The 27,349-nt window shown below is 39.2% G+C and overlaps 1 protein-coding gene across 1 annotated transcript in view; it reads left to right on the top strand.

The window, feature by feature from the left end:
- GRXCR1 (glutaredoxin and cysteine rich domain containing 1) overlaps positions 1 to 27,349 on the top strand; it is a 57,147-nt gene that overhangs the window by 5,497 nt on the left and 24,301 nt on the right. The window contains exons 3-4 of the mRNA XM_009954041.2: positions 10,183 to 10,676; positions 12,541 to 12,543. Of these exons, the coding sequence (XP_009952343.2) occupies positions 10,183 to 10,676; positions 12,541 to 12,543 (497 nt within the window). The remainder of the gene's footprint in view (positions 1 to 10,182; positions 10,677 to 12,540; positions 12,544 to 27,349) is intronic.

Below are 27,349 nucleotides of genomic sequence, written 5' to 3'. Positions count from 1 at the left end.
ACAGAGAGAGAAAGAAATGTTTCTTTTCTTTTGAAACAGCTTTAAGATTAGTCAGGAAACAAATGTGATTTAGCATAAAAGCCTGTTGGCAAGTCAGTCATGATTTGTAAAGGTTTGACCACGAAGCCTATAGAGAAATGCATATACAATTTAATATTTACCGGAGAAGAAAGCATTACCGTTTTCCTTTCAGTTTCTTCACCACTTTCTTTACCTGTTGGATCCTATTTTGGATCGCAGGTATGAGAAAGCAGACTGATGCTGCACCAGGAGCTCGTGAGGTTTTAAAACCCGGGGACTGTCCTGACATTGACGATTCCTGTGGAGACATGCTGTCTTCCCCTTTCATTTGCAGTCTGGTTAATGAGCCTGTAAATTGAATTAGCTCAGCCTAAGTGCTCCAAATCCAAGCTGAAATGAAAAGAAAACAAGATTAGAATAGCATATGGAGACTACACTTGTTTTGGTGCCTTTGGTTTCCTAAGGAATGCAGTAAGACTGGAATAATAATAATAATGACAAAAGAATAAGTGACTGAAGATATATGATTCATTATAATGTACAAACCAATCTATTAAACAGTTTTCAAATATCAGAGTGCTGGGTACTCAGCTTGTGAGTCAGTGTTTCCCAGTGTTTTGAAGAGATTAAGGGTAGCTAAAGCAGAAGGCATCGTATTTTTCATTTTTCCCCAATGCTATGGTATGTTCATGTACTTTTGGACAATGTGTGGCATCTCTTTTCTTAAATAGCAAATGAGTGGCCCAGGGAAGTGACTGCAAATTAGAGCCGCGAATAACTGGATTTATGATAACAACGGTGCACTGAAGTTGGGGAAAAAGCCGGACAGCGCTGCATCTGTTGTTCCCAATGATTTTGAAACAATCAGTGCTAAAATAAGAAAGTGTAATCTGTCATCCTAAACTTTTACTTCCTCTATAGATCAAAAAGTACCTGTTTTTCTGTTAGCAAATAGAAAAGGAAGGCCTCTGTCCTCTGTTGGTGGTTCCTCTCTAGTCGGCTCTGCACCTGCCTGGGACTGCTGTGTGCCAGCCTTCCCAGAGACCGGCTCAAACAGTATGTGACATCCCTGCACCCACAGGTGAATCACCAGTCCAGGCTCCTCCATTTGCACTGACGAACCTCTGAATTTCTGTTGGTATGAGGCAGCGATTTCATCCAGCGTCAGCATGGTTTTATCAGTCAGTCCAGACAAGTATCTGTCAACACTATTTCCCTGCTCACAGTAAGGGTTTGTCTAAATCGAACTGAGTGAGGTGATTCCCAATTCAGTGGCTGAGATCCAACGAGCCTGAATGATTTAATGATTCATCCCTCTTGCAATTAGCTCAGCCATTAAACTGACCAATCCCCTAATCCCCTGCCCTCTGCCTGGTCTTTCTCTGTTCACCTCTAGGCTCAAGTTACTGTCGTGGAAAAATCAAACCAGTCTCGTCTGTGCCTATGGATAGCCCTTCTGCCTTCAGGTCTCATGAAGATTTACCTCATAGCTGTTAACTGTCCTCAGGGGCACACAAGATAAAGCTGGTATGTTTCTCTTATCCTGAAGGCTGCGTGAAATGCTGTCCTTTCCTTTCCATCTAGGATTTAATACATTTGTGTATACATAAATATTTCCTTCACCAAAACTTACCCATCCTATCTTAAATTAAAAATAGCACAGCAGTCCAGGGATTGGATGACTTTTCTTATCAGCTAGGGGCTGTATGAGAAATCACAGTCTATGCAGCTCATCTTCCTTATACAGAAGTCAGTCTACATGAACAGCAGTTGGAAAACACCCAACTTCACAAGATTTTGGAGTCTTTCTTTTCTCAGCAATGATCTTAAGGTATGGAGAACAAACAACATATAAGGATTTATCAAGTTTTGAATAAAAGAGAACCACAAAAAGAGTATTAGCAGTAACATAAGCTAGTAACAATGGAACTAAATGAAAGTCCTTTATCTTATTTTCATTACTCTTGTTCCCACATGCGAAATGAGAGCCAAGCTGCATTATTATGTGTTGTTATCTCTAGAGTATCTACTGTCTAAAAATCACAAGAATGATGTGGTTCTCTAAGGGGAAAAAAAATGATAGGAAGAAGACACTGAATATGATTTTCTCCTGTGAAAGCCAGAGATGCAAAAAAAATTATTCTAAATCACTAGTAGTCTTATTTTTGGCTCAAAAATATGTCAAAAATACCGCATAGTGGAAAGTTTCAGAGGAGTGCAAGATCTGTTCTTCAAGTCATATTTAGGATTTTGGTAGATATTTACATGCTCAGCAGCAGAATTTCCACACAGTCTGCAAGCGGTAACTTGTATGTACTCTCACAGAAGGATAAATCTGACCAAAAAGGGCTGCTTACCTGTTGTTAGCATTGATTCCCTTAGAATTTAAGTCCTGAAAGACATATTACCTGCTGAAAACCTCATCTTGGATATAAGCTGACCTGAAAAGTGTTTTCATAATCTAAGAATAAAATTTAAAAAACCATAAGCCTACTTACAGTACTTATAAATCCTTTTCATTTCTTTGTAAGAGTTTCAGAGTAGTTCCAGTAAAACTGTATAATTAAATCTTTCTTGTTTCCATTTAAGAAATGTGTTTAAATAAGGTTACTCACTAAAGAAGTGTTGACAGCTCAGCAGTTGGATTCAGCAGCTGTTTAACAGAATATAGCAACGCAAGAGGAAGAAGACCACATCCAAAACTGAACAATGCGACATTCAATGATCTAGTTGAAATTTGTCCAAAATATTGAGAGCAACATGTAGGTCAAACATATCTACTTTATAAAAAGGGTTATAAGGATTATGTGTCTGGTATACACATGAGTATAAGTAGTTTGATAAGAAGTATATATACATATACATATGTGTATAAGAAGTTTGATAGACTTTGTTTTAAATTTTATTCAGGTGATAGTACCCAGAGGTGCTATCTGTGAACATGTGTATGTATCCTGGAAAGTATACTTGGGGTACTTAACAAATGGTAATGAATCTCATGAGGAAGAGCAGTACTAAATTGAATTTCACTAGAGTGTTAATTCTTTCCACCAATTTTATTCCAATGTAATGGAATGCCAGATACATTTAATCCTTATGCTTCTGTTATTTTCATTTTTCAACAACAGGCCCAACACAGAAAGATGGCCCGTGCTCCAGTGGGAGCTAAGAGAAGTAGATGTGTGAGGAATCTCAGGTACCTCTGCTGCTGCTGAGGCTGTGTCATGTAGAGCTCTGAGAATGGAAGTGATGCTCTGAAGCTTTCATGTTGATTTTTTCATCTTTATTCACAGTGAAGAGGGACTGTTTGCAATCCCTGAAAATGAGCCTTGAAAACTATCATGAGTCTGAGCATCATTTTCTTTCCAAGTAATGAATAATGTCTTTTAAGTGTTCCTGGTTGTTCCTTTGTCATTGAAACAATGATAAATGCAGCATGGGTACAGGAGAGGATATTCTGCCTAGTGAATTAGAGCTTCCTGTAGCAGGTTCTTCTTCCAGTTCTTCAGTAGTATTTGGATTGTGATATTCGATGGCGAAGGACTATCAGATTTTAGGCCAGTTATAAACTACACCAAAACAGATGAGAGCACATTTTCACATTAAGGAAGCTTAAGCAGAAGTTACAAGAAACATGTTACAAATATTTTTCTTTACCATTGATGTCTTCTCTCCATTTTTTGATTTTGTAACACAGCCTCACCTATATTTTCCAGTATTAACAACAGTAAACCAAATCTAAGATGGATTCAAGCAGAGCCATTGTGGAATGGTCAGACAGAAAACAACATTTTTGTTATATTGCCTAACAACCCTTTAGTTGACAGTTACCCTCAGATGTGTTCTATGCCAGATTCTGGCATCCATACCTCCTTCCCTGGGACTCACTTGTCGTGCGCAGTTGTGAGGTGGCTTGGTGGAGAGGTGCACATTCTGTTTTTAATCCCGCACTGAGTAGGACATCTCTGGACCTGCATATGTGGCCCCACAAACTGGTAAGTTCACAATTCACTGCGGTGTTACTTGGGTAGACAGAACTTAACGTCTAGGTTAATATCTAGCCAGTGCATTATAAGAGGAAATAGTCTGCTGAGCAAGTACCTCTTCTGACATGCTTTTTTATTCACTGCTGAACTGGAGGTTCTTTTTTCCTGATGCATCATATCTATACAATCTTTTTTCATAACACAGTTGTTCTTTCCTCATAAATTGCAGCTATAATGGAAATTTTTTCCTCTCACTACCTTTACCTGTTCAGCTGTAAAACAGGAGAATATAAACTGAAGAACTTAATGGGGATCAGCATATAAATTCAGTCCTATTCTAGACTCTAAAATTTGTGGCCACTTAATTTTAACCATAACCATAACTCTAACCCCTAACCCTATACCCTAACCCTAACCCACACTGGATAAATCTTCTGGAGAGACAGCTAACACACACATCCTATGATGACCACTTACATGACCAGAAAAAATGGAGTTACAAAGAATGAATTTTGAGACTGGCTGTGTAAGAGAAGAAATAAATGATTATGCCTCTTATCAGCCATCTGACAGGTATCAGTTTCCAGCCACTATTATTACTACTGTAGTCAGTAGGCTAGAAGTATTTGACAGGCTCTCCTGAAGAAGGAAAACTGGTCTGTGCCTCATATAACTCAGATATTTAACATGTTTGAGAGCTGACCTTTTACTTCGTTCAGAGTAAATAAGTTTTCAGTGGAAGCTGAACTACAGCGTAAAGACAGAAGGTCTTTGTGAACGGCTGCTTCTGCGTTTAGCTCAGCAGCTTGGCTCCTATGGAAACCTACTGTAGAAAAAGCTGAAATGAAAGAACTATGCTGAAATGGCTGTGAATTTCAAGTTAATGGTAGTTGTTGACTACCTTTCCAGATACGATATAGAGCATTTCTCCCTAAAGAGCCTGGAAATGGAGTCTTTCTGCTGCCCCTGGCAAAAAGGGTAGCAGAAAGATCCCATGTGTCCTCTTACCTCCTTGTGTGCTTGTGTGCATGGCCCAGATACATGTGTTGTTTTCCTCGTTCATTTAACTCCTTCATTATATAAACTGAACAATCAACGCACCCAACTCACTAATCTAAACAGAGGGATAAACACAGAAACCCTGCCATTCCGTCTAGCAACTATTTAACAGAATTTAAATGAAGTCTGCAAATGAAATGGAAGTGTAAAGCACTTGTCATATGAGTAATTACACACTGTAATAGCAACAGCATGCTTGATCTGTTCTTGTCTGTAGTATTTCTGTTTAGCAGCTGTTATACCTGACAAACAACTGCCAGATGCAAGAGTTCCCTGATGGGTACCTGAACATGCTCTGTGTGTCCTCCTGAACTTTACTACAGTTAAAATATTATTCTGGACCTACAGAAAAGTAGACAGATGTTTTGCCAGCTTAGCAAATGGGAATATTCCTTCTCTGAGCAAGTGGGAAATGCACTAAATCTGTCTCAGCTAGAAACAATTTTAGCATTCACTGTTCGAATCATCTGCTTGTGTAATCACTAAAGCATAGAGCATGTTGTTCACATACTTTACTTACTTGTAACAGAATAAACAAACTCACCTTTCCGCATGTGCTTTTACAAACCAAAATACCTTCTTCCCAACAACAGATGGGAAATCTAGGGCTCTTGATTATCTGGGTCCTGATGATTGCTCTGCTAATTGTGCATTAACAATTAGAAATTACAGAATATGCTTCTGATTACTACCAGTGTAATGAAGTCAGAGGAGGCTGCAAACAGACTTTGTAGTGAAGAAAAATTAGTATCACAAGACATGTCTCTGTGAATTCATACCATCTGTCTAATGATGAATGACAACAGTGTGAATGGTATCAAGTCAGCCTACAAATTTGCTATATATACTTAGTAACCTGCAAATACATGAGGCAAAATGGCCCCGCTTACACTGTGCATCAAAACAGAGAGTATAATGCTTTGTCATAGGGTAAACTGCTCTATTAAAATAATCACATGTTCAAAAATGGAGAAGGTGTTTTTTGATTTCAGACTAGTTTATTTCTTTTTTGAACATTTGGTTTCTTCCAAAAGTCTCATTTTCATGATTCAGGTTTCATTTTGTTGCCGTTTTAATACTACCAGTATTAAATTCTAGAATTCGAACAGTTCTTTATACCTCTGATCAGTGGGAATGTCATGAGGTCCATTTTTACAGTAGTTTCAAATAGCACACTCTATATTTCTGCAGGAAAACGCAAAAAATCTTAGCTGCTTAATACATATGGCTAGGTACCTTTTCAAGCATTTTTTTACAGTTTAATGTTATTGATTTGTTGTCCTTTCCCTAGGTGAATCTCGTAGTGCCTCAAATTTACAGAAATGGAGTGCCCAGGACAGATTTTTCTACTTGTCTAAGATGCTGAAATTGAGATATATATATCTACGTATATATATATGTATGATGAACTCTGAGAGCTAGATTTCACCTACATATTAAAGAAATTGTGCGAGGATTATAAATGAGATTAGAATTTTCTTCTATTATCTTCTGCTCTTTTTTTTTCCTTTCTGGTACAGCTAGAAAGGTCTCACTTGTCATAATGTGATTGCTACTTTAGCTTAGTTCAAACCTTTCAGCTTAAAAGTATTAAAGAGTTTGGCTCACCTGACCTGATTTCAGTCCTTTAAAAGGTAATTATTCAGACTAAGCTTATTAGTTAGACTTTCTCTGTTTTCTCTGTCGTGGAAGAAAGGTGATGAATTGCCGTCTGCAGGCACCTTCTTGCATGTAGTGTGGAAGATTCTCAGTTGTCTGTCTCAGAGCAGACGTTTGTTTTTCAGCTTGCACTGTACAGCATCTGTGCCCTGAGCTTCACCCAGTACTGTTATCTTGACTCTGTGTCAAGAAGCATCAGAAGTCAACAACTAGCAGAAGCATCATCTTCTTTGATCCTTTCAAATCAGTGATAAATTTGCATGTGATAAAATATGAGAATGTTAATGAAAACCATATTATTTAACACAATGTCAATGTAATGGGTTGGTCCTGTTCCTTGTGAGATGAGACAGAGTCAAAGAAGAGGCAATGGATGTAATATATTCTTTCCAGGTGGTTTTTTACAGAGTGCTTCTCTATTCAGGAGAGATGTCTGTAGTGACAACTTTTTTTCTCTGTGTGCTTTGACTTTATGCTTGCTGGACCCCCTGGCCTCAAATTAATCAATGGTAGAAGCTAGAACCAAACAGAAGCAAAAACTAACAATAGCCAAATGATGCAGGAACAGTCATAATTACTGGTAGGAAAGATCTCATTACTTCAAAATGCCCCTCCCATTATTTTTTAATGGATATTGCTCATTAAATGAAATAACTCTTTGAATGAAAACAAGTTTGTCTAGAGAAGCTAGAAAATGGTAAACACAAATATAACAGCTGGCAGGGTGCAGCATCAAACTGGGTAAGTGGAGTTAGTGTCAGCATTTACCACAATTTTTATTCTACAGGAGGGACAGAGATGCTTAGTTGAGTTCTGTCCTATTCACCTGTGTTGAGAACATGCACCCAGCAGATCGTACAAATATGTCCATTTCAGATTTTGAACTCTCAAATGTCTTATGTCATTAATACAACCACTTTAGAGTCTGTAATCTGTTTCCTGCTGGCTATGAGCACTTACTTTCAAAGTCACATGTTTGCTCAGAGCAGGTCCACAGCTGGATTTCATCAAGATGAAATCTTTTGTCTGTAAAACACCTCTGTCAAGGGGCATGCTCCACCGTGCTTAACTGGTTTTGTGCAGAGAAAACTGTGCGTACAGTTCTTCACTTCTCACAACCAGACATAAAATATTTCCCAGTGAATAATGGAATTCCCATGAAACTTAGTGATGATCTAATTTTCTACTAACAGAGAACAAGATGCTAACAGTGTTTGGAGTGTTTTTAAAATGTGGTACTGATTAATTCTGCATTTACTCAACACTACATTAACTTTCAAAATCTCTTAGCATCAAATCCTTTGCACTACTGACAATACAAACTTTCCCATTCCCTACAATAGTAGTAAAATGGTTTCCATGTTAAAAAATATATAGCATTAGTTGGAGGAGATAAAAATTATGAAAGTGTGGAGCAAAATATTTCTGTTGTAGAAGCTCAGATTTTTTAATCAGTGACAATTCATTGCAAAGCACTTAGGTTTTATTATTTATTAAAAAAAGAAATCTAACAAAGTTAATTACTGCAGGTTTCTAAGAGCAGATCGATCAGATAATCATGACACTATCACTGTGATACATGATCAATCACTATGATTGAATTAACTTTGGGATAGGTAACAGGCTAAGTGATTTCCCCAGGTATCTTGCAGCTCTGTTTGGATAATTCCATAAAAGATATTTTGAAATATTCATTCTCTACAGAACATTCTTAGTTCTAAGTCAGTTTTTGGTGCTAATGAACTGTAATTGTTGTCGAAACTCCTGTGGGCAAGTGGCTATATCACAGTCAGTGTGATTCACATGCCCCCTCCCAATGAATTTCACAAGATGTCTTATAAATGTATTCAATATAAATTAAGACTTTGCTACAAGCTGTTTTTCTTCTCTGAAAGATGAGTACCAATGCATTTTAACTCCTGTAACTTACTGTTTTTATTAGATTTTTTTTTTCTGTGAAGAGTAGTAGTTGGTAATACTGTGAATCATCTCATTTTAGAAAGAAGTGTGGCAACGACTAGTGGTGTGAAATGCCACTAATAATTTCTGTTTCAATTTTGTAGATGCAAAATAAGTAACTTTAGAGTTTAGTCACAAGAGCTGTGATTTTACTTGGGCTGAAGAGCAGTATTTTCGTGCCTCTTGTTCAAAAGAAAGTTGCGGTAACCACCATCTGATTGCTGAAAGATTTGAGCCTACCATTCTAAAATCTTGGCCAGAATGCCTCCTCAGGTGCTTGAAGCTCTGCAGCTGCTTGTGACTGCAGGCATTACCATTCTGGGTTGGCTGAGCACTGAGGGACTCGTTTCATGCCTACACCTGTCGGGGTGTCACAGCTTCCAGAAGCAATTCAGTATTCATGAGTCTGGAGAGAAAATGACGCTGTAGAGAGTGTGTAGGGAATGTTTGACAGGAAAGTGAGAAGGGGATGGAGTTCTCGATGCTGCTCTAACGAATGCTTTGCATTTTACATTAAATAAAGAACACACAGAAATAGCACTGTAAACCAGGATCATCATACAAACTCAGAAACAGCTTGGGGGTCTAAGGTGCTACTACATGATATTGAGTAGACATAGCCAGAAACCTCAAGTGTGGGTTTGTTATTTTTCATCTAGAGCTGGGTGCCTAACACTGTGCCAGCCTCTACTTGTGAACTGCTGGAGTAAGGGAATTTGCTTCCCCTGCAGTTGCATTCACCTTACCCTACTCTGTTTGATCCTTGTGACCCCAATTAATTAGCTTTCTCCTATTCCTTGTTCAGATACCCTTGGCCTTATCCCTTGAATAGTAGACAAAACAGAACAGAGGCTGTGGTTACTGTGTGGTACTAGCTGTGGCTCGGTTTTATTTAATAACACTGTATTACTTTGTGCAACAAATTGTGACTAATTGCTTCTCCACTGCTCTGTCAGTCTGTGAAAAGGCCAGCATTGCAAAGCACCATGACAGAGCTCCCTGCCGAATCTCTGTAAGCGTATATAAAAGGCAAACTTTGGTGAATGAAGTCTGACTGGTAGGGGAATGAAGTGTTTTGATGAAAGAAACGTGCCCATCCTTGACTCCTCTTCAGTTATGAACTTTGAGATTTTCCCATCAGATGTAATGTACATGAACGACTTTGACTCTGTAGATCTTGTGAAAAACTCGTCCTCTTTGTCTTTCTCAGCAAAGAAAAACTGCATTCATATAAACTTGTGTAATTTCTGTTGTTGGATTTATCATTTGTGGGTTTGAATTTTTATTTTAATCGTTGAATATAATTTCTCCCTTTCTTGCTTTCTTCCTTAGTGCTAAAAAATACACAATGGTGTTTTAATATTTAATTGATGAGATCATTTTACAGGTTTTAGTTTAAAGGTAACCATAGCACAAATGCATCCATTATTAACTGCAGTACGGCAGTGTAGCTTCTTGGGAACCCTCTTTGGTTTAATATGAGAACCCCTGTCAACAGAAAACAGTGCTGATATTGTTGTTAAGTGTGACCAACTGGCAAATGCAATGGGCACCACGCTGGAACAATGCAAACTGCTTATATCAATGGAAGAGGCAACGCTTAAAAATGAGGTGAAGGTGGACAGTGGGAGGCTGTCAAGGAAGGTTCGATTCCGTGTTGCGTCCTCACACAGCGGGAGGGTGCTGAAGGAGGTGTATGCTGATGGGGAGGCTGCTGACTCTCTGGACTCTGAGTACGCCAGTAGCTCAGAGACTGACCAAACCAGCCGCCTGAGTGAAGTGGATGGGCAGCAGAATGGACATGTAGGGTCCGAGTGCGATGAAAACGAGAATGAGCAGGACGACTTGCTCATTTTAGTCAGAGCCACCAAAGAGAGGGGGTTTGGTACAAAGCGAGTCAACATCCTCAGCAAAAATGGCACAGTCAGAGGAGTCAAGCATAAAGTCAGTGCTGGTCAAGCTCTCTTTGACAATTTGGCAAAAGTGTTTCAGGTAGGTCACATGATTCTGCTGGCTGTAAATCCTGTGTCTGTCCCTTTTAACTCTCCACATTATTCTTCCCTTTGTCCAAACCTCTCTCATTTATGATTTCTCAACATTCTTTCTCATTCCCTTTGCTATCCACTTGCTTCTGTTGCACAGGAGGGCTTATTGCTCTTTCTGGTGTACAGCATTTCCACACTCCAAATTGACTATGAATTTTTTCTTTCAAAATTGACCTAAAGTTTGCTGAGTAGAAATGTGTATGTTGTGCTTCCCATGTATGGCCCAGGAAAGAAATGTAACAGAGGAATTACTGGAGATCTGCACAGATCCACTGTACAGGAATGAGTCCTGTTTCCACTCCTGTTGTATTAGTTCCAATGAGTTTAAGATATTATCTATTGTCCCCTACATGTAAATATGTATACTTGCAAATTCCATTGTGTTTAATCTGTAAAGTAGATCAAATTAGGTGCAGGCTGGCAGCAATAGTGGTTTTCCCACATGAAAATTTCAGAGGAATGCAATCTTAGTCGGAGGTCTCTTTTATTAACGTCTGTTTTCCATCTATTTTGTGGAAGGAACAGAATATCTGTATTTGAAACAGTATATGCCACACATGCCTTAGGCAGAGAAATACAGGCCTCAGAAAAATCAAGATAAAAGTTCTAAAAAATTTAGCTCATATATATAATTTATCTATATACACTATTCAAGCCTTGAAATCATTAATATTCAAACAAAAGAGCAACAAGTACGCAATAAAACTCTTTCTAAAGTTATAATCCAGAATTACAATTGTCACTTAAATTAACTGATAATTGGTTTCAGGACGCTGTTTTAAAAGCATTTATGTGGTTTTAAAGCATGGGGAATTTGATGCTAGTAACGGCTATTTTGTATTGAAATGAAATCTTCTTTCTTACTTTGAAACTAGGTCATTTCATAATACATTTAGAAATGGCTATATATCAACATTCTCTTGCTTCTGAATATGAATTTATTCTCTATGTTGTACCAAAATTAAAATAGTCTTTTTGTCAATGTTGACGTTCCTGTGGAAGCTGGATGTTTCAAAGATGAATTAGCTGTTCATTTTTCTTTTTTACATCTCATAGCACTCAAGTAGCTTTCTTTCTTTTAAGTCGCTCACTGAGGAGTTTGTGCTTGAGTTCTTTATTCTGATAAAATTTGTAACAATCGCACTTTTTCCAAGTAGGTATGAGTTAGGAAGTGTTAACTGGGACATGTCTGGGTTCTTTTCCAACCTTGATTCCAAATACTGTTCTGCGTTGTTGTGCTACGTGGAGCACACCATTTCACCTCTATAGCCTCATTCCCTCCTAAAAGATTTCTTCTGCTGCATCAGTGACAGCAAGCTAAGAAATTTGAATTAGCTAAATAAACTGACCCATTTGAAGATGTATGTACCTTAACTAGTGTCCCTGTCATCTTGCTTTTTCTATCTCCAGCTTTAGGTCAGAAGTTCTTCAGGAAAGGTTCATGGACTGAAATCAGTTGCAGTGAAGTTTCTTTTATTGATAGCAGAGTTATAGCTAGGACCAGTGCATACTATTTCTATGAGGTGTTTTGCTGGAAGAAAGTAATGCTTGAGATGAGGCATGTTTATCTGATAACTTCAGAAAATGATATGTAGCCAAGTCTACCACAGAAGTCCATAACTAAATCCTGTAAAATAATGAATAGTTTAAAAGGTGATAGGGATCTTGTATTGACAGTATTTTTCAGCAGAAGAAAGCGGAAAAATTAAATTATCAATTGAAAACAAACTAAAAACTTTTTCATGCAGCACGTAATTAAATTTAATGCTTAAATTGTAAACTGCACTCATTGTAAAGACCAAAAGAATAAGCAGGTTTTGAAAGCATATAGGAAATATACGGGGAACAGAGCAGCTTCTGCTTAGGCAGGCCTAGATGACTGATTTCCAGAAATAGCTGTGTATTCTTACCATAAACATCTACTGGATCAAAGACATATATTCAATAATCCAGAGACTATAATGATTTGAGGTTTCTTAGCAAACAAGTTGTCATTTCGCCAGAGATAAAGCTTGAAGTCTAGGAAAGAAGAATGGTGGTTTGCATATCTTTTATGTCATACTGTGAGCCAATTTTCTATGCCACATGGTGAACACAGAAGAAGGCAAAGCACAGAGATTGGCTTTGAGACTGATTTGGAACTGCTTGATCCCAATGTGAAATATGATTGAAATCTGTCCAACTACAAATGAAGTAATGACCTTCAGGATGAGATTAGAGGATGATTTCTAGTTTCCTGTAAGTATGTTCCAGACAACTAATTGCACAATAATACCACTTAGAGAACAACAAGAGTTCTTCATTCAAAGACAAGATAAGATAGAAATGTCTTTATTAGACATTATCATCTATTAGATGTCTCTATTAGAAGATTTAATCCAAAATCTCTTGATCTGGGCATTTTTGTAAATTCCCTCCTTGATTATGTGAGGTCATCTGCAGTTACATGTTTCACTTCTCTTAGATAAGCAACAGCTTATAGTTAAGTTGTATATGATGTCCCTTACCCCTGAGGGGAGCCCATCTGTGCCCCTTTGATGATTCAGCAGTAGATGACCTCATTATACATTTCTCAGTCAGTGTAGAAGCAGGTATTTGTAATCTCAGAGTATGCACATGAAATTCTGACAGCCCTAAATCCTGAGCGCTGATAAATTCTTGAATGAAAACTTTTCTTATTTAGTACTTAATATGTCACTTATTAACTATAATGTGCAGCACTAACGAAAATTTGGCAAAAAGCCAAATACCATGTATGAGTGTCCTGTGACCCTGAAACTAGAGGGGTTTTTTTGAGATTTTCTGCAGTGTCAGCATTCTGATTCTTCAGACTATATCTGCAAACTCCTCTACTATGCTATTACCCAAAATCCCCAAATGCTCCCTGTGACAGAGGAGAGATCCTTTAAAACAAATCTTTGCTCAGGTATTCTAAGGATAAGCAGGGATTCATTAACTGGGCTTTGTTAAGTCATGCAGTCAAGACCTTTGATGTTTTCTGTTCAAATGCCTGTGCTAAAAGCACTCCTATGTATTTTAATGTTCCATGGAATATATGGGGTTTTGAATATTTTTTCCACTTTTTCTAACTACAGCCTTTTTACAGAATTGGTTCAGACAGTTCCTTCCCACAACAGACTCATCTGAAAAAAATCACACCTTCTGGAGGTTTTGGGAATTTTAAGAGTGATGTAATACAGGAAATATTTCTAGATGAAAAGGTGGTTTTGGTTGTTGTTGTTATATGATACAAGCCTGGCTTGAGAAAGTATATCTACTGCCAAGTAGACATGCATCCTCTGCTACACCTTCCCACATCCATGCACTGAGCACTTCCATCACCAGCACAACAAGCGACTTCCCATTTCCACTGTTCCTTGAGAAGAGGAGCTAGGTCCTTCACATTAGTCTGTCTGATGACTGCCTATGTCCCTGGACACGAGCTGCTCCAGCGCTGTGACAGTAAAATGTCTCCCATCAGGTCGACCCTGCATGACTGGTGAAGCCGCTGTGAGCCCAGTGGGAGCAGCCGTGTGCAGCTGGGGCTGGCACAGCCGTGGGGACAGGGTGGACAGAGCAGGGCGTGGGGTTATCTCAGATCTATGGCAGGACATTCTAGAGGCAGAAAGGTGGGGAAGAGACTAGCCCTATTGATGCTTCAGGGGAGCATGGTTTCCATGGCTACCCCTCCAGCCTTTCCCTCCCAGGGTGGATGCCACAGGGGGAGTGTTGACATAGCAACCACATCCTGGGAAGGCGGGTAGGAGAGGGCGTTGCCGTGGCAATGCCTCCCCAGCCTCTGCTTGGCGGGGAAGATGGGAGGCCAGTCAGTGGTCATCAGTGTCCACCCGGCTTCCACATGAACCTAACCTGGGACCAGCGGGGTGGCCTCCTGGATGGCTGGCAATACAGCTGTCAAACTGTCAGGAGCATTTTATTCATGAGAAACACGCACTACCAAACAGCCTGAATAACAGAAAGGCTCTGGAGCTCCGAGTCTCCCTGTTCGTTGAGCTCCTTGGTATAAGTGAAATTAGCTCCTGCTGAAACACTGAAACTGATGGTGTTGGCAGGTCCAGAGCTGGGGGTGTGACCTGCTAATTGCATCAGAAGCATAAGCCCCTTCTCTGCATATCCAAAGTAATTGTGGTCTTGTTTCAGTACATTATTAGAATTTTGTTTTCTAATACTTATAACACTTAAAACACAGATGGGTATGACTATTTCCTATATTTTCCCATAGAAAGTAGTAGAGAAATGGTTCTTGTTTCATTGAAACAAGTATAATTCTATACATGACCAATTTTTATGACTAGTCCATCCCTATGATGGTTTCAGGTAACACAGAGTAAAAATCCTTGGGTTGTCTGGTATATTGCTAAGAAGTGCAATGATCATTTCATGCCAGACCAGGTTTCCATCCCAATGTGCAATGTAACGGAGCTCAGCCAAAGGTTTTACACAGGTCTCCCCTCATTTTCACTGTTTCAGCATGGGTCCTTTCCCACATTTCCATACTTGCACACTCCACTGGCCTTCCAGCCTCCTCTGAAAGGTCATCTTCTGCTAAATTAGCTACAGATCTCAGCAGGCCTTGCTGACGTCTATTATGAAAGGTCAGACATGGTTAACAAACCTGATTAATGCCTTTGTGAACATTGCATCAGAGGGGATATGGGTGAAGAGTTAGACTTAGTGTACTTGGTCTTTACAATGTTTTCCAGGATGGTGTCTCAGGTAGAGCTAACATTTAAGGTTGTAAAGTGCAAGTCAATATTGAGCCTGATAAAGAACTAGCTTATTAATGTTTAGAGAGAGGTAGGAAAGAGTTAAGAATCATGTGGAAGTTTGTTAAGAGCAGAGCTTCTGAGGTGGTTAGGTTCACTTTCATCTTTCTTTACTTGTAGGTGACCTGGAAAATTAAATGCACAGCATGACATGCAGAGCTTACAAACCAGTAGGGTTAGCTAATGCCATAGAGAAAATAAAATGAAAGGTAGCAGCAAAACCAACTGTCTTCCTAAGAAGGTAGATGCTGCAAAGTGCTGTTAAGGAAAGTTTCTGGTGCAACAGTACAAGCAAAGGTTTTAGGGTGGGTGGCACGTTGTATACCACTCCAGACCCTGGAGCGTATATCACTACAATCCCCAAAACTCTGTGGAGAAGAGAGAGAGAAAGGTCTGCACTTTCACTGGAGAAGTCATGATGTTGTCCTCCTTGCCTCTTTGGCAGATGATTGGTGCTGACTGCAACATCATTGGATTCTTTGAACTCAAAGACCTGTGCTAGGACTGGACTAAGATTGTAAAAGGTCTGAACTTTCCCTTCGTATTCTCATCCATACACACTGCCTCGTGACTCCCAAAAGGGCATAGCTTGCAAAAGGAAAAGACGTGCTGGATTGCTTGTACCTACTAGTAGTAATGTTAGGGAAACCTGCTGATAAACTAAAGCCATAGCATTTGCTGTGGTAATGCCACTTATATGGATGGAGATAAATCCCAGTGAGTTGTAGGTACCTCCTCCGAGGTATAAAGTTGCAGCGTATGTTTCTAGTGTTAGCAAGTTTGGAAGACCAATTCTTGAACAATATTGCACTGAAATCCACTGAAGAATAGGAAAAATCATCATGACATAGAGGATCAAGTGATTATGAAAAGTAAGTTTCTGTTACAGAAAATTCAATGTTAGAAAGACAACTGGAATGGGCATAGCATCCCTTCACACTTCCTTTCTACCTTTGTACCCACTTTCATCTATGACCACAGTGCATGGAGCAGTGATTCAGCTGATTAAGTCACAATTAAAACAGGTAGTTTCCAGAGCTGGTGGCTGAATAGCCACACTGATTTAAACAGGAAGATGTTCAGGTCTGTGAGATTTTAACTGGAGCCTTGGGTTCATCAGCACTTGGGATATTGGTATTTATTGTTCTCATGTTCTCATATAAATCATCTGTAAAGCACTGAGCTCAGACAAGTTCGTTATTAGACAGTTCATGATATTTTAGGGTTTGCTGCTATTGTACTTGAGATACATATTTGACATAGACTTGAAATGATCAGTAAACAGACTTTAAACTATCTAAACCTCTGAAAGTGATATGGAAGCATTGAGTTAAAAAACACTTAGCTGTCTCATTTTTTTGAAATGTAAGTAAGGGATGTCTTGACTTTTCAAAACACTCAGCATTGGGAAGCTTAGCAACAAAACCATCGTTACATTTATCCCTCCTTCAAGACTGAATCAATAATTGAAGAAAAAAAAAGTTGTTAGATTTTTATGCTGGCAGTCTGATCACCATGTACTAAATATCTGTTCAACCTTCCAGAGAACCGCATGGCCTCAAAACTATCCTTGCTGTGATGTATCTTGATCCTTGTAAAAGGTTGATAAATGAGGTCACTGTTCTTCAGACACTTGGATGCACTGTATGGGGCTAAGCAGAGGCAAGCCCTGGGACAATGAACACTTCTGGTTTGTGATTACATATGTTTCTACTTCAGAGGACATAATAAGCAGGTACTTTGACTGCTTCTTGTATCACACTTACATCTGCAGGTGAGTGAAAATTGTTATGACACTGAATTAATATTTCCCCACTGGCTGCAATATTTTTTTCTGTCTAGCAGAGGCAATGACTACATAAAATTCAAGACAGCTGAGAACTAACCTTTACGCATTTTGCAGAAGAGGTCAGGCATTAGTGCCATGATTGGTGCGGTTTTGAATCTGTACACATCAGCCTTCCCTGAGACAGGGACTGAATTGACATACTTCCTAGCAAGCGTCTGTGAAACACCCTGGAGTCTCAAGCAGAACCAGACTCTGGTAAATGCAAGATAGAAGCAGCAGTAAGCAGAAGATCATTTTATACTTCATTATCACCTTCTCTCTTCTGTTGATAGAAAACAACTTCTAATAACTGACTGGTACTGAATATATTTGTCCCAGGCTTACCCCAGCTAGGGTCTAAGTGCCCGTGGTCCAAGCAGATTGCGCAGCCTGTAGGAAAAAGCAGAGCCGCCACCCTCTGTGAAGTCTACAGCATGTGGCTACTTTCCCAAACAGAGTGATTTATTAATAAGCCTCATCTCCTGGTCATATCCTTTGCATGACAAAGGGCATAGCAAAGAAGCTATGATGATACTGCATTGAACATACATTTACAGAGTATGTAGTACTAGAGTGAATCAAGAATTTAGGTATAGACTCAAAAAACCCGTAGGCTTCTGAAGAAGACATCAAGGCTCCAAAACTGTGATCCTCCAAACCTCTCTTTGGTGCCAACTTGCCTCAAAGGCAGCAAAAGCCTTTTATTAATGAAAATTTGACTGATGATCTGCCTTGGCCATGTGCCTCAGCATCTCAGTATTGATAGGACATGACAGTTACCTCCTACTCATGTCCTATGGGAACCACAAAATAGGCGTTCCTCTGCCTGTCTCACCTGCAGGGCTTGATGCAGTAGGTGTTCTCTGAGCATGCCTAGTGGATCAGATCCTACACAAACTGTACATAAGCAGATGCTGCTTTGTTACAAATCGTGTCTGCAGGAGGCAGTGGTGGGAGTTGTACTTTGAATTAGACAGTCACAAGACAGCATGAATAAGTTGCTGGAACAGGAGTGGAACACAGGCTTGCTGATTCTCAACTTGCCATACCAAATACTACCATGCTTCAGCATCGTGCTTGACTTTCATTTCTTTCTCACTCTTAAATGTTACAGTGATGACATTGTTTCAGCAGAGAGGTGTCCTAGAAAAGCTTGTAGCCTGTGATTTGCTTGTTAGGGACAAAAAGTAGAAAGGAGACTGAAACCAGGTAGCTAAGACACAAGAGATTGCGAATAGCCATGTTCTGCCACCTTGTTTTCATCCTCTCCCTTTAAATCTAAAAATACATTTGCTTTCTTTTTCAAAGAAAGAACCAGTGTACTTGTTCTCAGGCAACAAATGTGAATGCCAAATGGGAAAAGATGCCTCCTGGTTGTACTAAGTGGGATTCCTAAATCTTATTGTCCTCAGGACATTCTCTGAGCTGAAAATAGTCATAAAATGAGAGAATATTAGGAGGAAATACCACATACGCTTGCCATCGACCTACTTTTAATTGTTTGTCTGGTAGATGGCCTGGAATACTAGACAAACACTGAGTCTGAGCCTATATACTGCTCTGGGACTCTTACATAATGTGCCTTTGTGCTCAACTGCTCAACAAGGTGCTCAACCTTTGAATTAACATGGAAAACGCTTCATCTTACTTTAAACTGACTTGAAAAAGAGTAATGTTACGTAAACAGCCTGTCAAAAAAAAAATCTTAAGATGCTAATGCAGAATTTTTTTCTACTTATTCTAGCAGTACGAAATCTTTTTTTTTTTCCCCCTTTTTCTGAATTGGCCTCTTACAACAGAGATGAAAAAGATGAATTGATTTGTCTTAACCATTAATTAGTAAAAATAACTCTTCACTTTTTCTAGCTGTGGAGCTCAACTCAGTAACTCAACAGGACAATTAGGAGAAAATGTCTTCTGAAGAATTCTTAAGATCAGGACTGTCAAGAAAAGTTGGAGCTATTACCTTTTCTTTGACATGGTACAGCAGGCTGCCTGTTAGCTCATTTGCTGTGTCCTCTTGCCCCTGAATATCTGCATGCCTTTGACACAGAAAACAAATTTTGTGGAATGCATAAAGCTGAAAAAAATTGCTTACAAATATGAACTGTCCTATATGCTTAGTTACTAGCATCATTCTTGGTCATTGACCCTAATTTTGTATATGAATAAATTACTCTGCAACAAAATATTTAATGGTCCTCCTCATTGCACCTGAATTTCTTAGGTGAGGTGTGTTTTAGTTAAATTTACAAACATGGAAACAAATATTTGGCTACACGGGGCCAATTTGTTACCACATTGCACAGCTGTGCAGTTGTGGAATTGCAAAAATATGGTAATGAGGATGAAACACAGCTCCTTTTTTAAAAAAAAAAGTTCAAAAGAGTGAGGAATTTTTCTTACCTTAGTGATATGATTCTACAGGCATGTACTAATGCTTTTAATTTCATACCATAGAAGGCATTAGCAAAAATACTTTCTAACAATTTAATTACGCTACAATTCCATTTAGTTTACATATCTCATAACTTTTTCAGTTCTGAACTAGGATTTGCAAATGCTTACACTAGTAAGCTTACACAAGCTAGGCCAATATAAATGTAGACATGCCGTACAAATATGGTGTTACAATGACCCAGGAAAACTGTATTTTAGCAGTTGACCAAAACCACATTTCAGGAGTCACCTGCTGCCAATTTAATTGGCATGTAGGTGTCATTGAGAACGATTTCCTTCTCTGGGAGAGAAGAAATGAAGTCATGCCTTGTTTGCAGATAACGCTTGCTAGACTGCTCTGGTCTGTCAGCAGTCTGCTCTGACATTTGTCTACTAGTGTTGGCAGTTTATTACACACTACACCAACACAAGGTACATGGTTAACAGCTTGAAAGAAAGAAATGGTCAAACAGATACTGCCTTTTTTTTTGGCTGAAGATTTAACCTGTGACTGCAATGTTTGGCAGCATCATAAGTTTGTAGCTTAAGTGCAATAAAACATGCTTCAGAATGGAATTTGCAGCCAGAGAGAAAAGGGTATGACTTTCACGCATGAAAACCTTCCTCATTACTGCAACATCCAGTACTAGGTAGTGCAAAGCATGAAACTCAAATCTCACTGTATTTTTCCGAAACTTATAAGATAAATAGTAATTAGGACAGCATCCATAGCCTGTTGATTTTGAAAAGGAATTGGAAAAATACAGCTCTCCATCCAAACAGGCAATCTTGTGGTTTTGCTTGACACAGTAGTTATGCTGTGGAGAGGCTGCCACAGCACAACTCTTTACAACCTCCATCATAAAAGCAACAGAAATGGTCACAGACGAGCAGCTGGAGTCAGTGACGTAGACATTCATTTCACACGTGGCAAGAAAGAAGACAGAAGAACCATCATTCATTGCTAGTATGAATTGTGGAAAGTATTTTAACAGTCTTGGTGCAATTTGGCTTTGGAACTAGAACTAGAGACACCATCCATCTATAATGTCAGAGAAATATGTCTTCCGTACCACAGAAATACCACGTGCAGACTCATTCTTCCTCCACTTCCTCCACAAATCAGTCAGTGCTGGTGCAAAGGCAAAGACATTTTTCTTTGCACTTACTCCTGGTAGCCTGGTTTGAACTACTACTGATTGCTAATTATCTACCAAGCTTTAAAAATGTTAAGAATTGACATCAGTCATACACTGTTATTTAGGAAAAATCTATTTCCCCGTACAACTTCTGTAAGACTGAAAGCAGTCAGTTTCCAAACCTGCAACTGAAACTACAGCTTTTTAAAGATGATGTGATTTTTTTCCTGCCCAGCTGCTCATGTCCTGCTCTTGGTTTACTACATCTCAATGGAAAGGACTTTCCCTCCTAGCCCCACAGACAACTGTGAAGCATTTCATTGCTGTTCAAGTGGAGAATGTTGTAAGAGACATTGATAGACACAGTGAAAAATTAGACCCTTAAGCGTTATTGCTGGAGTTCCTCCCACTTATCACAGGTCTTAATCTGCATTTTGAGAACTTCTCTTTCCAGGTGTTGGCTGCCGCTTTCAATCAGATTCCCAAACATGCAGTGGATAAGTCCAGTTCTTCCAAATCCCACCATGATCCAAAAATATAACTACCAACTCAGTCCTTCCAAGTCCAAACTTAAGCTGTCACAAAGATTTAAAAGAGATAGCAGTTTCTAAATGACTTGTTCAGGAAATAGATTCTGTACACTTAATTCTATCTGCAAAATTTTGCTGTGGCAGCTATCATTTTTGCATCTGTTGAGTGGTCAGGACTTTTGCAAACCTATCTGCTTACTGCACAAAATTCTCGTGGATCCTCATGTGAGAGACTGTGGGGTGGAAGGGCACTTTTACAGGCCAATATTTGCAGCTGGATACAGGTGACTAATACTATCTTTTTTTTCTGCTGCCACTGACTGGGAGCAGCCTTGAACCGTATAGTTCCTTCAACCAGGTTCTTTTAGCCTGAGCTGCTCCAGCAGTCGTCTTTTGAAGATAAGCGTAAGGATTGTCAGAAAGGAGGGATGTCTAGTGAGCTTTCTGACCTGTCTTTCATGATGTCTGAATTCTCATTTTAGCAGAAAGTTATGCAACTGGCAGAAATGTAATCAGTATAGAGTTTCAGCATTGTTTGAAAACATGATACGATATTAGACTAAATGTTCTTACTGATTGTTCTGGTTGAAGGGGCTTAAATGATATCTATGCAAAGGAGCCACTGAAATGTTGCTCCAAAAGAAAAACAGATAGCCAATTTAATCATCTCAGCATCTGTATTTGTAGTCATACTCCTTGACCAGAACACATTTAACTCTATGACATGATATAGATTCTAGCCCTGTTGTAAAAACATTATTATATGAAAAGTATTATTATAAGAATAACAATTTCTGGTTTATTTTAAAAATACACATCTCTGGGCAAATCCTGAATCGGACTAGGGCATAAAGCTGCTCACACTGACCTTGCTAAAAAATTACTCCAACCGCAGATGTGATATATATGGAATAACTTACTTGGCAGCTGTTTTGACTAACAGGTTTGGGAGCTGCTGTAAAGAATAGAACCTGCTACATTCTGATTTTCAGACACTTTACCTATCTGGTTAAAAAAGACAAAAAAAAAAAAAATCTTACAGCTTAGATTTTTTTCAGCAACAAAGTCTATAACCTACTCCATAGAGTTGTATTCTATTTTGCTCACACAGAAGTCATGGATGAATCATTTGTCCGCTTCTGTACATCAAGGCTAGCAGCCCCAGTATGGGCTATTCTAGGGCAGAGCTGGTTTATGTATGCTGTCTATGAGTTGCATTCTCTCTGTCTGCATAAAATTCTCTAGCTCTCTGCTGCTGGTTTTGGAATCTATTGCATGAGAAAAGGAATGAAGCACTGTATGTGTGCAATACAGATGGATCTTTAATTTAAAGAAATGGAGACTGAGTGTATAACTAGTGATTAACTTACTCAGCGTTTGCAGATGAAGGTGCCAAAGTTCTAGGTATTATTAAGTAATGAGATAGCTGAGAGCACAGTTCCAATTAGGTTAAGTGTTATAGCAGGGAAACAAGGTCCTTCATCAGTCAGTGCTAATACAGAACAAAGTAGTTCTATAACTACAAGAGAATCCTTTTCATCACTTCTGTATATTGAGTGATAAGGCTCTCTCTCACTGAGGAGTAAGGACTGAATCAGCACTTCATTGGCAGTTTGTGGCACTAAGCAGAGCTTAACTTTGCTCTTTGCCTCATTCAAAGACCCGTGCAAAATTTGTTACAAGTTGCAGAGTGCTTTGTGACCCTATGCAAGAGAATGCTCTGTGTCCACCTGAAAAATGGTTGGACTTTCCCTTAACTGTGCTGTACAAATGACAATTTCAACTTTTTACAGAATAGCCTGTTTTTATCTCAACCCAGATGCGTAACATTTTCAGCTAGAATTTAAATTGTATAAAGCGGCATGAAAGAAAAAATACATCCTTTGCCAGATGTTTGGAAATGAGAGCTAAGCATGGGTGATGGTTTCCCAGTTTTGTTCAACAGCCTTTGAAAGTTTCAGGATCTTAGTGCATCTCATTCCACCTTCCATTCACAGGAATACAGTAAAAGTTAAAATAACTTTTGACAGAAAGCTTGTTATCTGTGAAACATGAAAAATCCGGGGGGTATCCTAAATCAAAACCAGACTTCATTTAACTCTTTCATCTGATTTTCCTGCTTAGGAAGGTAAATTGTGAAGAATGGATTGTAATTTTGAATTTTCTCTACTACTGATTGCAGCTGAGAATGGCACCTTATTTCGTTAATGGTATTACCTTCTTTGGTTGTTTTCTGAGTGACCAGAAGTAGTTCTATTGTATAAGACAGAGTGACTCTAGGGTGTATTTCATCCATGATGAAAGGCCGAAACATCTGCCAATGAAAACGCAGTAAATTTTCAACTGAGCTAAGTCTAACTGATAAAACCTTTCCTGAATATCGGTTTTCACTTGCTCATTGTCTTTAACACTAGGAAAATCACGAGTTGCAGCACTGGGGCAAATAAGAAAGAAGTCATGGACTATTATGCTGCTTCCTATGATATTGTGGTGTATTGATGACAAGTCTTAGGAACATAGATCCATTCACCATACAAAGCATAGCCTGGCAAAGAAGGAAGAGCTATGTAATATCACAAGTAGGATCTCACCAGCTAACCATTTGAAACTCCAGTCAGAAATATGATGAATCACATTTGTAAAAAGCTCAACAGACTTTTTCATAGACCACTAATGCCTTTTAATGAACCAAACTGTAATTGACATTTGGGAACTATAAAAGGGATCACTGCATGAGTAAACTGCACCTGGCTATGTTTAAATGTAAAATGACTGAGTCAGAGAACCAAGTTTGTATGTATGTATGTATTATTATTATGTTATTGTTGGCATCTATCAGTCTCTCTTGCAGTCTAAGGATGCAAAGGAAGTACTTTAGAAAGCATGAGTAAGGAACTGGTGAAAGAGAGGAGAAAAGAGAGAGGGAAGGGATAGTAACCTTCTTTTTTTTAAAAAAAACCTCATCCGCCTGCCAGAGAACAGTGAACAGGGTTTTCCAAAGCTGCTGCCAACTTAAAAGGAAATGGGCCAAAGTAGACAGTAATTTTCATGACAGCCATTCGCTGCTGATCAGCACAAGTCTGTTTCTCTGCAGCATGAAATTTTCTATTGAGTGAAGCAGCAGTGATTACAGACAGATGGGGCCAGTGTGCTCAAACCAGGACTCACTTGGAACCATGCTGTTTGCTGACTTTTCCACATGATCTGAGGTATCAAACACCTTCGTCTTTATCTGCCCACCCTCAGCAAGTCCTACTCAAGTTCATTTCTGGCTAAAGCCATCTTTAATTACAGAATATTCTCAAATAGGACACAAGAAGCCCAATGATCCTCGCCGGACAGGCAACTAAAGATTCAAACATCTTCAACAGTGTGATAAGTAATAAACAAAAGAAAAAGCTGCTTATGACAAGAGAAAATAGGATTTGGGCCCCACAACTAAGGGTGCTGTTTAATACAAATGTATTGTGTGGATTTTTTAGTCATCATGAGAAAAGGTACATAAGTAAATAGTAGAATTACCATCAAAGTCTAAGTAGCAGGACGAAATATTCCCTCTCAGGACAATGAAACATACTTGAAAAATCCTGCTCATATTATTAAAAAGCAAGCCCCGAAGTACCATCAGATGAGAACTGACGGTAAGAAAAATAACCATGCAAGGAAAATAACCAGTCGTTTGTTCAAGTATTTCATACATAAACCCAAATATAGGCAAATCTAGGTATGTTCAAAAGGGTTTTTTTGGGCAAGTGACCAAACGCTAAGTGCTAGTCAAGTGACACTAAAGCTTTCAAGTTGACCTACATGCTCTCTTCTTTTATTTCCGGCCCTTCTTGTTTTAAGTAGAACCAGAAAACAGAAAGTCTCAGAAAAAATGAATGTGAAAAATTGAAGGTCTTTTAAACTGGAGAAAAAGTTCCATTTTATTGAAGTTTGATTCTTATTTTATTCAGTCTGTTTCTCCCTGTTGCTAGTGATAAAGAGATAGAAATGAAATAAACACTTATCAAGTGTTGAATAATAATTATTTTTTGTACTCCTACATATAACTGTTATCACCAAGTAGTAACTCATGACTGTTAAGCAATAGCTAACCAAATGGTGTAATCTTCTTCTAAGAAGAGACATGTATTCTCAGATTTCCAGCACTTGCGCATTGTTTAGAATTGTGTAATTAATATTAACGTTCTTTTAGTGACCCGTCTGTGACCATTGTTTCAGTTCTCTGGTCTTCCACGCTATTTACAGACAGCTTTAGGCAGGCAGATGCTATGCAGCTCAAGCCATACATTTTTAATTTACTGATGGCAGCATTTATTTCTGTGACGTACAGTAGAATTTCTTTTACTCTCTTACATTAATTAGTTTCTGTTTGCAAGGTATGATGGAGAAGTAACAGTGACTTTCCAAATCGCCTGTTCTCCACCTTCGTGTGGTCTGTTAGTAGACCCAGAAATGGGTAGGAATGATAAATTGTAAATCTACCATGTTTTTTTTTTTCACATTTTGTTTGACTTCCCAGTTTTCCAGACATTTTTAAATGCCTGTATCTTTATCATGCCAAAGGCACATTGCATAAACTGTTATGCTGCAGTTCTGTGAGTAGGGTCTTCAGAAAACTGTCTCCAGATAAACAGCTGCAAACAGCCAAAGTAGAAATTCAACTCTTTTCCTTTCCCTTCTTGTTGGTGTAACACAATCATAAACCCACACCTGGATAATTTAATTTAGTAATTTATTGACTAGAAGATGTCGTCAGTGATGACACCAAGCTGAGTGGTGCAGTTAACACATTGAGGGGATGGGATGCCATCTAGAGGTACTTGGACAATCTCGAGAAGTGGGCCTGTGTGAACCTCATGAGGTTCCACAAGGCCAAGTGCAAGGTTCTGCAGCTGGGTCGGAGCAACCCCTGGTATCAATACTGGCTGGGGGATAAAAGGATTGAGAGCAGCCCTGACAAGAAGGACTTGGCTGTATTGGTGGATGAAAAGCTGGACATGAGCCGGCAATGTGCGCTCGCAGCCCAGGCAGCCAACTGCATCCTAGGCTGCCTCAAAAGAAGCGTGGCCAGCAGGTTGAGGGAGGTGATTCTCTCCCTCTACTCTGCTCTGGTGAGACCTCACCTGGAGTGCTGTGCCAGGCTATGGAATCCTCAGCACAGGAAAGACATGGACCTGTTGGAGCAGGTCCAGAGGGCCACGAAAATGATCAAAGGGCTGTAGCACCTTTCCTATGAAGACAGCCTGAGGGAGTTGGGGTTGTTCAGCCTGGAGAAGACTGCGTGGACACCTTATTTCAGCTGTCAGTACTTAAAGGGTGCTTATAAGAAAGATGGGGAGGGTCTTTTTAGCAGGGCCTGTTGCGATAGGACAAAGGTTAATGCTTTCAAACAGAAAGAGGGTAGATTTAGACCAGATATAAGGAGGAAATCTTTTATGATGAGGGTGGTGAGACACAGGAATAGGCTGCCCAGTGAGGTGGTAGAAGCCCCATCCCTGCAAACATTAAGGAGAGGTTGGACTGGGCTCTGAGCAACCTGATCCAGCTAAAGATGTCCCTGCTCACTGCAGGGTGGTTGGACTAGAGGACCTTTAAAGGTCCCTTCCAACCGTAACTATTTGATGATTTTAAAAGCTATGTCACTTAGCTTTACATAGATCAGGCATGCTACTGGAGTGAAAATGAGTCCAATATGCAATGAAAGTACAGGTCAACATTTAGACTTAAATTAAAAAACCTCCAAATGGTCACATGATTCACGCAACAACATAATGTTGTACTTTTTTTGTAGACATCACAACTGTATTCCGGCCTGTCACAACACAAGCCATATCTGCCAGAAATAATATTCATCTTTCAGAAGTGGGAAACTTCAGCTTGACCACTTATAT

This window comes from Leptosomus discolor, chromosome 4 (genome assembly GCF_034619465.1).
Source record: "Leptosomus discolor isolate bLepDis1 chromosome 4, bLepDis1.hap2, whole genome shotgun sequence".
NCBI classification, from domain to species: domain Eukaryota; kingdom Metazoa; phylum Chordata; class Aves; order Leptosomiformes; family Leptosomidae; genus Leptosomus; species Leptosomus discolor.
This window is presented reverse-complemented; position numbering and strand designations above follow the sequence as displayed.